Raw genomic sequence first — 12799 nt, 5'->3', positions numbered from 1 at the left:
ACCGCGACAGCAAGCAACGATGCGGCGCACTGTGCGAGAAAACCCTGCCGAAACCGCCAGGAGGTCGGGGAGGCGAGGGGGAGGGGGACAGTGATGTGCACCGCGATGGTGCTGCACTTGCCCAACTAGTTTTGGTTTCGAGTTTGTTTTCGGTTCCGTTTATGCGATGGTCGAAAAACCAGAGTTCCGATTAACGAGATTTTTTTACATTGCGTTGATAGAAAACCAACCAACTCTGATGAGTTTGTTCCGTTTAACCAATTTCTGTTAATCAAGAGTACTGTACCATGAATAACGAATAAATTGGGAGGATTGTTTGACCAATACTGTGTGCTGGTAGAGTGCAGCGATACAGGCGAGCTTTTTTTAACATCCACTTTGCTGCTGCTGTCCGGCGCAACTCGCCTGGCGTCTGCTAACTCCGCTGCTGAAGGCGTCTTGCGAATCAAGGATGTATCTTTTATTCAATAGGCTTCCCAGTAAAGCGGCCCGAAAGTCTGTTTATTACAGCGTTAACTCATTCCGAAGCGCCATCAGCTGCCGCTTCGATGTGAAACCAGCTAGGCTCAGTGACGTCTAGGGCAGTTCACATCTAGCGGCACAGTTCACATCTACCGGAGCGCCATCGGGCGGCTCCGTTGCCAAAAGCTGTGCGCTTGTGCAGGAATGCTCTTGGGACCCTGAGTACAGCAGGCAGCCTTAATGTACACCAGGTTCAAGTTGCACGAGTGCGGCGTTAATGAAACGAGTAAATAAATTGTGCTTCCCTTTTTCGGAGTTCGGTCTGTGTGTCCATGCACGCGCACAAAGTATACCCAACCATTGTGCTTGAAAAACACGCCGACCACGAAATCGACAAGTGAAGTAATTGTAACATGCAGCAATGGAGACAGTGTGAAAAGCCATCGAGTCAAGTGAGCAGAAGCAGAGAACTTTCCCTGGGGTGCCCATTTGATACAGACAAGGCAGACGCGATGAGGTATCCTGTGTCGTCACTGGTCTTTGCTCTGCTGACTCCACGTCACAGTTGTTTGATGACGTCATGTTGTTTATCTACGTACACGTTTTTGTCAGAGATGTCACTGTTGATGGGTTTTGAAAAACTGAGTCTTTGCCTGGCTAGTATTTAAAATGAAATTATAATATGTTCGCAGCAAAATGAGAGGTTGGTTATACAGAGATGCTCTCCAAGTAATCCCAAGAAAGCGACTGTATTCCTTCTGACGTTTCAAAAATTGGTGTCTATACTCTTTTAACATCCTCCTTTAACACATAGGATCGTGCGGCTCAAGAGGCTGCCCTGTAGTGGGCCTTTATATTTTTAACATTGCCCTGGCCCGTGGGTTGGAGGACACTTGTGTTGGGCGGCAGGAATTCGAAGTGGATGGAGCTCAGGCCAGGTGCACGGCCGTGCGAACCACAGTTTTTCGGAAACAGCACTTCTTCCGGTTATGCGCTTTGTATCTTCTCTGGAGTTTGCAAACATAATGCATGTGGAAGGTTCCAAGTTTCACATGGCTGTCTTACCTGAAATTTTTCGTTTCCAGTATGGAGAAGCACTTTGTTGAGTCTCCACGGATCTAGCTATGGTTCTTGATACGAGAGATGGTCTGCTTAGAAATATTAAATTCCCGTGGAACTTCACTCTGGGACCAACCGCTGTGCACTTGTTGAATAATGGTCTTCTTAAGCCGTTGTCATTGTGGTATATTTACCATGTTTGCTGGCATTCCTTGGCGCAAATTCTGCGGGCACCGTCAGTGTTGTCAGACACTTGACATGATGCTTCATTGGCCTCGCTGCAACATTGGCACAGTACTGACGACTAAACACCGGCCTAAACGCGCCTCAGCCATAGATACAGCTTGGCAAAAGCATATTTGTCATTCCTCCGGATTCTCCCTGGTGACTCCCTATTTTTTTTGCTCAACTTTCCGATTGTACTACCATTTTTTTATATCTCCCAAATTGTTGCTTCTGCCCGTATAAGTATGGCTTTTTGTGCACTGGATCCGCGGAATCTGCAGCAGCATTGTGATCTCCAGCATCGCCATCAGCGCTACACTACTACCATTGGCATCATCAGCCAATTACAACCAAATATGCTGTGGCTGGTTGTGTTCAGTGTTTGCTCTTGCAGCTGCTTGTGTGTGTGTGTGTGTGCGTGTGTGTGTGTGTGTGTGTGTGTGTGTGTGTGTGTGTGTGGTTTTGCTAGGCCTCCCATGTGCAGAGCAGGGTGTAAAGTTCGAATTCTTGTGTGCGTGAAGGCCAAGAGTAGATATTTATCCTGCGGAATTTACATGCACCGTGACTCCGAGAACAGGCGAACATTTTGTGCAACACATGGATGCAATGTCTGCATATCTCACAATGGCAGAGGTGTGATTTGAAAGAAACTGAATTCCGCCCTCTGATGTGCAACTCTCCGAAATCTGCTGCTGGTGAAGGGCGATCAGTCTAAACCATGCTTTGCCTAAAACTTCTCGGCCAAGTTGCAGGCAGCTAGCTAAACCATTGAGTGTGCTTTGTGGCGACATCCTGTTTCCAGTAACAGTCTCGACTGCATGCATGACTAATGCGAGGAAAGGAGCTTATTGCAAGTGATGAATTTCAGAAGCGCAGCTCAGCTCACCTTTCTCTCTCTCTCTCTCTCTCACGCACACACACACACACTTTCCAAGGCACCATTTGTTGAAAACAAGCAGCCACATGCGACAGGTGAGGAAACAGGTGTTCTTTGTAGCAGCCAAACTTTCTAGTTATATCTATGAAGGATGGGCGCAGCAATGTGAGAGAGACAAATACAGTCGAACCAGGATATATCGTATTTTGGTTATATCGAACTCGTGGAATATCCCCTTGAAAATCCCATGTAAAAGTATAGGAAAGCCGCGTCATATATCGAACTTAATTTCACCGGTCGTTCGATATATCGAACTCCGCACCACGCACTGGAAAGTGTGCTTTCCCCAAAGACGATCGCATCACCCTTGGCCGTTTGCCGTGTGCCGTTTTCAAGCCACGTGCGGAAGGAATGAGAGGGGACAGTTCGGCGACGGCTGGTCTGGGCAGCGCCGCGCCCATTCCCCAAAGGCGCGCGCATCTGCAGTTATCGTTTTCCGCGCGCCAACACATGACGTTCGCCCATCCTTTTGCCAAGCTATCTCTCTCCTTCAGCACGTGCTACGCATGCGCCAAGCCAGCTCAGCCCGTTTTCAGACAGGCATCAACGCTTTCTCCAGCGTGTGTTGCGAACCCTCTGCGCGCGCGCCGGCTGAGGTGGCTATGGTGCCTGCGGACTTTAAAAAGTGGCAGCTTTTTTTTTTTTTTTGCGAGTCATCCTTTCTTACCGTTGTTCTGTTCGGACGTTAAGAAGCAGCAGTTTTTTTTTTTTTCTTTTTGTGGGAGTCGTTTATCCTTGCATGTATGAATCAACGAAAGCATGCGGTCAGGTGCTGCGATCATGACGCCCGCCCCAAGCGCGGCGTGATAAATCGAACCAGGCTTGTGCAATCAAGCCATCACGGGCACTCTGCTAAGTTCGCTACCCGCCACCGCAGGAGCTATCAAAAGATAAACGCGCCCCGATGATATCGCTGCGCAGCATCTTGGCACGCTGCCAAGAAATGAGCTGTGGATGAGACGACCGAAACGGAGTGATGCGCGCCATCGACATGCAAGCGAAAACGCTCGCGATTTCTGCCGCGGCAACACAGAAACCTAGTTTAGAGCTGCCGCGGTGGCTCGAGCAGCGATAGGGACGCAGTTCCTTCAAGTTTGAAAATTTTCGCTCTGTCGCTGCTCGTCCCTGAGATCGCTCAATCGCTTGCATGTGAGCGAGCTGGCCTTAACGCTTTTTTTTTTTTTTTCAAATTCTCCGTGCAAAAGTGCAGGGCGGGTTCATTGTGCGAGTGGGCTGCTGACGTGACAAATACGGTATCGTTTTTTGGCATCGTAAGTACCGTCACAAGCCGATTTTTGTATATCGAATTATCGATTTCGCGATCCCCTTCGAGTTCGATATATCCGGGTTCGACTGTACCAGTCTTCAAGCTGATGAAAGCCAGAAATTTCTGCTGTGTTCTGGCCACTGGCATCACAGATTCTAATGGAATGGGCGTGTTGGATGCAGATTGCGGCAGCTGAAGATGCGGAGTGTAGTAATTAACCCGCTAAACTCTGAAAACCATGTGGTTTTTACTGTTCATTGTTGCGTGCCCAGGCACTGGAGTGCCGGCTGAGAAACTTCACTTGCGACGATGGATTCTTCTGGACTGAGAAGACATCCACAGCACTGCTAGACATCATTGGCTCCGACAACCCAGAGCTCCTCGTCAAGGTGAGCGGCATTTTCCCCTGACATTCCATATGTGCAGCTCGCAAGCACATGCTGTGCTTATCATTCTTTCGTCTAGGTATTGCATGAGAGGTACTATGATTGAAATACGTTGCAATAGTGTGGATGTCTCACTGCAAAAATGATTAAGCAGCAAGTGCCACCGGAGTTGGCTGATCTGAAACATTCATGAACTGTGTAGTCCAACCTGTCTTTTCTGAGAACACAGGACTTGATGCATAAAGTGAGCTGAATACAAGAGAGGATGCAAGTAGCTCGCATTGCTGCTGTGTGTTGTGAGTGCGTGTGATTGCTCCTGATGCGGCACACCGAGATGCATGCGACTCCAAGGCGATCTGTGTGTCACGCCATGCTATAACTCCAATTGGACTGTCTCGGCTAGAGTAATGCTTTTGTCATGTACTTCACTTTGTGACAGTACAAAGCAGCTGCAGGTTATGTCGTGAATGATTGCATGCACCATGCATTTCCATGGGTGACATTCGGTTTTTATGGGTAATGACTGTCACGAGGACTGCTGGGGTTGAACACTGAAGAAAGCGAGCAGAACCAGATCCTTCAAATGGCAGAGGTTGCTCGTGTTTAATTTTAAATCCAGCTGTGCTTTGCGGGCGTCGATGACAACGAAGAGAGCACCTTTATTGCCTCTCCTTCAAATAGCAACAATTAGTAAATATTGAAGCTAGTTTGGTTTCATTTAAAATCTGAACGGTGTCTTCCATGGCTGCTATGAAATGGCTGGTTGCTACAGCGATGCCAGTTTGCTCCTATATTGTGTTTGTTGAGATAACAAGATTTCGTCCGAAAGAATGATCTCCACAATATTTCTGGTGCCTCTAATAATCCGAAAATTTAATCTTTAGACTTCACACAGTCCAAAATAATGGTTTTGAAAATGTGCACTTTCATATGGGGTGTTACGGTTTCCGACTAAATCCGAAATATTGCTAGAGTCTGAGCACTGGAGTCTCAAAAATGGATTGGCTACTGGTCATCTCTGCTGTGGTAACATGTGTTGCAATGTCATGGCTATGCCAGCATACGGAGGGTGCAATGCAGGAAGTGTCATGCCACCTAGCAAAAAATAGCAATTTATGGAAAGGGGCAAGAGTGCAATTAGCAGCACTAGGTACAGGTGCTTCTCTTATGCAATACATCAGCACTGCACTTTTGGAAGCTTGGGGCATCAGTTGGACTGTGACTTAGCTCATCAAGGTACCATGCTAATTTCTGGGAAAAATTTGGTAGCATGTACAAATGGTGAATTCCTGCGGTTTCTTAAGAACTGCAATGCTTAATCTTCAGCAAAGTGTCAAGACGCCTGAATATGTTAACATTTTTTTTTTTTTTGCTTTCAAAAATGTAGTGTGCATCTGACACACCAGCAGTTGAAACTTCATTGGAAACTGCATTGCATAACTTATGCTGTGCAATTCACGCCAAGGCAAATCACTTTTGAAGTTATGTGCATAAAAACATAAGCTGCACGAAGAACCAAAATAGATATGTTATGAAATGTCATTGGTTGAATCGCCCCAAAAAATTGCGCCATATTTTGCCAACTGGCTAAATCTGCTGCAAGTGTATTGGCATGTCTCGTTTGATCTCAATTTCGGTTCACAGCTAGGGTTTGAGGTTGATGAAATCGGTGCACTATGAAGTTTTGGGACCACCTTGCATTTCGTGAAAAACCAATTTTTCTTTTCTTTAGAGCATAGTCTCTACTCCTCCAGGGGTACAAACTCTGAAATCGACTGCCCATACTAGTTTCACCTTGAAGATTGGTAGTGGTCAGATCGGACTTCTATCTAGCAGTGTGCTAAACAGCCTAAATTGCTCTACAGGAAGGTAACTCTGTGATCATCCCACTCCTCGGTGGACACCTGGTAAGGGAGATGTAGGGATACACTAGATTTGACCTTGAGCTCACCCTGCCTTCTAAAGTTTTGCTGCAGAAGTCTTGCTCTTGGCCTTGGAATGTATATATGCAGGTTTGGTGTTCAGCTATAGTAGCACTCCACTTCTGTGTATGTGATATACAGGAACATTTGTGTCACAAAACTTTCTCAGTGCGCTGCAGGAAGTCATGTGCTGCGTAGATTGATTCACAGCGCTTTATTACGATGCGCCCACTATGCAGCCTTTGGGGGCATGAAAAATTTATTACTTGGCTACCACTGTTTTCGCAGGTCACCGTCCCCCCCATGGGCAGTCAAGCTGCAGTGGTGGAGCTTTTCAAGAGGCATCCCATAACCAGGCACCTCACCTGTATTAACACTGAACTTTCTAGGATCTTAAATCACTGAGTGCTGTTGAAAGTGTGCAAGAGGTAAGTGCATCAAGGTGCTGATTTCAGCCCTTCTGTTGCAGCTCTGGTATCATTGTTTGTAGATATAGGACTGCTATTCTGGGCAGTTAATTGTGGAGCATTCCCTGCCCAATGGCTTGATGGTTAAGGCACCCGACTGCTGATCCCAGGGACATGAGTTCATTTCCAGGAGTTTCACTTTAAAACATTTTAAACATTAAAACATGCTACAAGCGAAGCTAACCTAGAGATAGCGTTCATTTAAGCAACGGTTACAGTTAATTTTCATTTATCCAGATCCTACTCCATATGCAAAGTGCCTCGCATGCAGTGATTCTAAGCATGGCTTTAAGGGGGGACACGGCTCTTTGGCACCGAAAATCGGCCTGAAAATCGGATTTTCAATTTTTTCATTTTCGTATTCCTCGCACCATTCCGCATCTGCACGCAAATTTTCATCCTTATACCCCGCGTATTTATGAAGTTATAGCGATTAAAAAATGCGGTACCACACCCACTGCCCTTTAAATTGTGGACAAACGACACCCAATTTCGATCGCCCGGCGCATGAGAACTACGCGCTCCACCGCGGCGATTTTGGTCTCGTTCGCGCGCTTTCGGCTTATTTTTTCTTTCGGAAAGCAACCCTGTGCGCTCCGCCTTCCCCATAAAAAACAAACAAAAAGATAGCATGCAGCGCGCGCTACTATTGGCCGGTTAAGGCACGTGATCAAAATGGCGTCGTTTGGTTGGTTCCGGCAAGCTAGCCCTGAAATGCGGACTCCCAGTGACGCCATTTTGTCTTTCTGCCGACCACGCTAGTGCAACGCGAGAGTCATGCCAGGCGCGAAGAAGTACTGCTCTTTGCACAAGTTCGGGCGAAAGCAACCAAAGAAACGCGTTAAGAATGCGACTTCGTTGCATACTGTGCAAGAAGCAAGTGCCAGTGCTGCGGGATTGTGTGACGATCACGTTGCGGGCGGCGACGCTTCTCCGATTCCGCTGGACAACGGCGCCGTTCTTCGTGCCGACTGCAGTCGTGTACGTATTGATACCGCGCCTGTCACTAACAGTGACATAACTCAAGTGAGTGCCCGTGAGCAGGCTACGCTTGATAGACTGGTATCGACGCCGGCGACGGCACGAAAGACCGCGCTGTTCGCCGATGCAAGTGGTGCGTCCGCAGAGTCAGATGCGGACGGAACAGCCTCCTATGCGGTAATTGACCTCAGCATTGTGAATATCCTTCTGGATGCCGTGCGGTGCAAAACGTGTCGTGGATGCGTGCGTTTAATTACCAGCGACCGGAGCTATGGCCTCGCCGTAAAACTGATCGTGCTGTGCGACAACTGCGGTGAGATTGCGGCCGAGTGGAACTCGCGGAGGGTTGACGGCGAGAAAAGGTGCAATCCTTTTGAGCTGAATATTCTGGCTAGTCGAGCAATGCTGTCGACCGGTAACGGCCAGACAGCAATGAACGATATCTTTTCGGCGATGGGGTTGTCGCGGCGCGGGATGCACAACAAGACGTTTCAACGGCATCTGAAGAACACACTGCAACCCGCTGCTACCCGAGCCGCCACGACCGCTATGGCACAAGCCGCGCAGGCAGTGGCGAAGGTCTACGATGACTTGTGTTTTGGGCATAGGGGGAACATTGCCGTGTGCTACGACGGCACATGGATGACGCGCGGACACTCATCACATATAGGCGTCGGTGCCGTGGTGGAACTCTTCACTGGTTACGTGCTTGATTATGTGGTGTTGTCAAACTTTTGTCTGGGCTGCGAAATTGGTCCCAAGCCAAACACTGACGGCTACGAACTTTGGAAATCACGCCACCAGTGCCAAAAAAACACCAACTCCAAGGCTGGTCAAATGGAAGTAGAGGCTGGCAAAATTCTGTTTGAAAGATCTCTGCAGCGCCACAACATGCGCTACACAACCATGCTATGCGATGGGGACAGTCGCACGTTCAGTGCTCTTAAAGATGCTGCAATCTATGGCTACTTTGAAATAGTCAAAGAGGACTGCATAAATCACGTGCACAAGCGTATGGGAGCAGCTTTGCGCAACCTCTTGCAGAGACACAAGGGTGCAGGGAAGCAAAGTCTTGGCGGCAGAGGAAGGCTGACAGCTGATCTAGTTGACAAGCTGGCAATATATTATGGCCGAGCGCTTCGATCAAATGTAGGTGATGTGGATGCCATGCAGCGAGCTGTGATGGCGACATATTACCACATCACATCTACTGATGACTGCCCCAAACACAGTTTGTGTCCTACCGGTGAGAAGTCATGGTGCCGCCACAACGCTGCAAAGGCAAAAGAGGAGCCTGCACCAAAGCACAATTACAGTCTGCCAAGAGATGTGGCTGATGCTCTTTTGCCTGTTTATAGTCGTTTATCAGAGAAGAGCCTGCTGCAGAGGTGCATTCGGGGGAAGACCCAGAACTCGAACGAAAGCTTCCACTCGGTCATCTGGACCTTGATCCACAAAGAGCGGCACTCATCACTGTTTGCTGTGGAAGCAGCCACAGCAGAAGCTGTGCTGCGCTTCAATGCCGGCTGCAAGCATACAGCAGCAGCAATTCTGCAAGAATGCAGTACAAATGTGACAGCAACTGGGTCCAGGAGAGCTGCAGAAAAGGACTTGCACCGTAGCGTACGTTCTGCAAAGAAGCGGGCGGCTTCGCTTGGCGTTGCTAAAACAGAAAAAAGAAAACACCGCGACAGCATGCACCCCGACTATGCTCCTGGTGCATTTTAATAGCATGAGGTCTTTGGGGTTGCCCTTTCTGATTAAATGCCGTGAGGCTTGAGTGCTTCCGACAATCTCCCAATTTTGGTAGTGTTGCATTTTTTAAAGATTAATATCTCTGGTCCTGTTCTTGCTATTGCTTTAAAAATTTTTTTTCTAGAAAGGGAATCCTGCGAGTCTCATGAAACCAAGGTAAATGCAGTGACGACAAAAGAAAATTTGCTGAGAAGGTTATGTTGTCTTCGGTACCCAAATGGAATTTTCCTTTCAAGCGTTTCCTATTGCGTAACTTTGGCTCAAATTGGCATAGGCCATTAATTTTCGCTTCAGATCACTTTCCACCTGTTTCTGATCTTGTTGACATATCAATCATTGACATAATTTACACCTACATGCTGTGAAGTGTTTTTCCTCGTTTTCTCAAAAATGCAATTTTGAGGGTGCTGCAATTTTGGAGGAGAGATATCTCTTAGTCTATTTGTGCTATAGCTCTCATTCTTGTCTTGTTAGAAAGAGAAAACCTTCGACAGTGCCGTAGGACAAAAATATGTACAGTTATTATGCGGCAACATTTACCGAATTAATTATCAATCTTAGGTGCCAACCTGGGCTTTTATTCATAAAAGTTTGACTTATTGTAACTTTGGTTCAAATTCTTCTACCACGTTAATTCATGACTAGCGGCACTCTATGATCCTTCTAGATCACTCTGGCAGGGCTATTCTCCTCATGCCATAAAGTGTTTAGTAATTAACTCACCTCCAAACGAAGAACATGAATTAGGGATTATTTTGAAAGCTATTTCATCTACAAGAAAACTAATCAGATATTTGAAATCAGCATGCAAAAGTACATTAATGGTGCAAGTTTCAGTCAGATCCACCCATAAATAAGGAAAAAAGTTTTAAGAGGGGTGTCCCCCCTTAAGAAGCAAATAACTGATGCATGAAGTCGATGTTAGCTGGGCTTTGCATGGGTTTTGTTTTTCATGTGGTGATTATACATTAAGAAACCTAGGTGACCGAATTTACTAGCCAGCCACCTTGACGTCCTTCATAACTTGAGTCCTTTGAAGCTTTAGTCTGGATTATTATATTGTGACAGCAATATTGCGCCAGAATTTGAGTTGTCGCTTAGTCCTGGCAGAGGTCACATTTGACTTTCAATAGCCGCAAGAACAAGACGGATCCCAATACCAGGATTGCAGTATCAAGAAATCAATCAATAAAGCCAAACCAAGCATCAGTTATGATGATGATGTCTGCTGTAGGCAGCTCGATTTTGGCACTTTTTTGCCCATGCAGATTTGTCACATTTGTATTAACCAAGTGGGGGCTACAATTCAATACCTCGTTGGCACTTGGTCATTAAAAAGTGACACTTGCATTACCAGACTGGTGCAGGTGTCCAAATGTTGCAAGGTTATGAAATATTTTGCGTGCATAAAGTACTGTCAATTGGGTGTGTCCTGTATTGTGTACCCAAAACTAAACCTGTTTCATTCTGCTGTTTTCAGATTGCCCCGGCTCCCTCCTCTGAATGAAGTCATAGGGTGGAAATGCGTTGGATGTTTTTTTTTTTTTTTTATTCAGAGTGTTTTGTAGTCTTTTTTTTTTCTTTGATCTAGTTGTGCAGATAGTTTTCTCATGGGCATTACATATTTTTTACTTTTTGACTCAAAGCTTTTATTCATACCAAGTGTTGAACTTTGCACATGTTTGTGTGCATCATCTGGACTGCCAAATGGCTGCACAAATGATTTTTTTTTTTTTTTTGCGATGTTCATAGTTTGTATTCGTCTGCTATGTGATGCGTTTGCATTGTTCTGTAGTGTGATATTGTTAGTACTGTGTATTTTTGTCATATTGATCTGGCTGACATCAACAACTTGGAATTTGTCGGCATAACGAGCAGGGTGCCAATTCATGTGATATATGCAGTTTGTTTGGCGGGTTTTCCGCAGTGTGATATATTAGTCATTCCTTTGCTATGCAATAACAATACTTTATTGCTTTAAGCCGTTCAGAGGTATGAGACCCAGGATGGGGTTGGAAAGTTTTTTTTTAACTCTTGTTTTTTTTTCACAGCACTCTAGTACAAAAAAGTCACAAATATTTTCTGTAAGCAGTGTTTTTTTTTCTTCTTTTAATTTGTTCAAGTATCGAACATTGTTACTGTCATTTTCCTTTGTGTTTCAGTTCACTTTTCATACTGTCAGAATTGAATCTTGTCCAGATGATATGGAGTCTATTCATTTGTATAAATAAAACATTTATGTTGGATAGCTGCTTGGTTGCTTGGCTGTTACATGTAGCACATATAAAAAAAAATAATTTTTTTCTTCACTCATTGCAGGCTTTGGCTGCCCACTGCAAGTACTAAATACTGCTCCTTAACAGGTGGTCATGAGTAATGAAATTTTTCTCTAATTGAAATCTTATTGAATGGTGCCAAATAGTGGCAAACATGTTTTAGTGTCCTAAATAAGATGTGCACTGTTCAGAAAATGTCCCAAACAGATTGTAGTTATGAAGTCTTGTGATATGCAAAAAAAAAATAGTTTTTGTGCTTCATTTTATCAAAAAAGTGCTTTTGCGCAGTATATATAGGTATAAGTTAGCAATTTTTTGTGCAGGAGCTTAACTACCCCCATGTAGAAAAACAGTGCAAGCCGTTTCAACCCCACTTGAAGCCTTGCAGTCTTGAAAAACATTGCCCACGATAACGTTACTTCCTAACGCGAAATTTGAGCCCAGCTCATCGGATGTTTCACCTTTTCGACAGATTGAGGCAGAGATTTCGAGCAAGAGATGTATGTACAATTAGACAACTTTTTTAATTTTTCACACGTATTCCTTCAAGAGACCACTAACAGTTCTTGGCTGTTATGAAAGAAGCTTCGTAGTCTGAGAAATTGAAGAGAGCGATTGAGTTATCGGGAGGTTGCGGGAGGCAGCACGTGGGCCCATAGGAATGCCGAACAACAGATAGCAACGACTGCTTCAGCAACCTGAGAGCACCCTCGCGGCCATGCAGGAAAAGATGGGGGACCCCCTTCGGTTGCGCTCCTGCCCCCATCGTTCCCCGCATAGTGTACCCCCCCCCCCCCCCCCCCCCCCCCCCCCTCTTCTTGCAAGGCTCTGGTTGCGGAAGCCCTGGCTCAAACTGGGGGGATGAAATAAGGGGCGAAGCTGGTTAGGGGGCGCGAAACCCAGGAACAGGCGCCAAATAGCTGTGATCTAAAAAAAAATTAAGAGGGTCTCTTTAGAGGAGAATGACGAAAGCCTATCCTTCCTATCCTATAATTTGCCGCCCATTGTTGGCCTCTTGTCGGCATTCGTTGCATTGCTACATATAATTAAATTGGTTTACAG

At 45.9% G+C, this 12799-nt stretch overlaps 1 protein-coding gene across 3 annotated transcripts in view; it reads left to right on the top strand.

The window, feature by feature from the left end:
* LOC146190509 (uncharacterized) overlaps positions 1 to 11709 on the top strand; it is a 110871-nt gene extending 99162 nt beyond the window's left edge. For all 3 annotated transcript variants that reach the window (XM_084600913.1, XM_084600914.1, XM_084600912.1), the window contains 3 exons: positions 4223 to 4339; positions 6547 to 6686; positions 10942 to 11709. In XM_084600913.1, the coding sequence (XP_084457039.1) occupies positions 4223 to 4339; positions 6547 to 6663 (234 nt within the window). In that variant the 3' untranslated portion in view covers positions 6664 to 6686; positions 10942 to 11709. The remainder of the gene's footprint in view (positions 1 to 4222; positions 4340 to 6546; positions 6687 to 10941) is intronic.
* Positions 11710 to 12799: the final 1090 nt, after the last annotated feature.

Source organism: Amblyomma maculatum, chromosome 4, assembly GCF_055883805.1.
Source record: "Amblyomma maculatum isolate TAMU_Amacu chromosome 4, ASM5588380v1, whole genome shotgun sequence".
Classification (NCBI taxonomy): domain Eukaryota; kingdom Metazoa; phylum Arthropoda; class Arachnida; order Ixodida; family Ixodidae; genus Amblyomma; species Amblyomma maculatum.
Note: the sequence above shows the minus strand (reverse complement) of the source record. Positions and strands in the feature narration are given on the sequence as shown.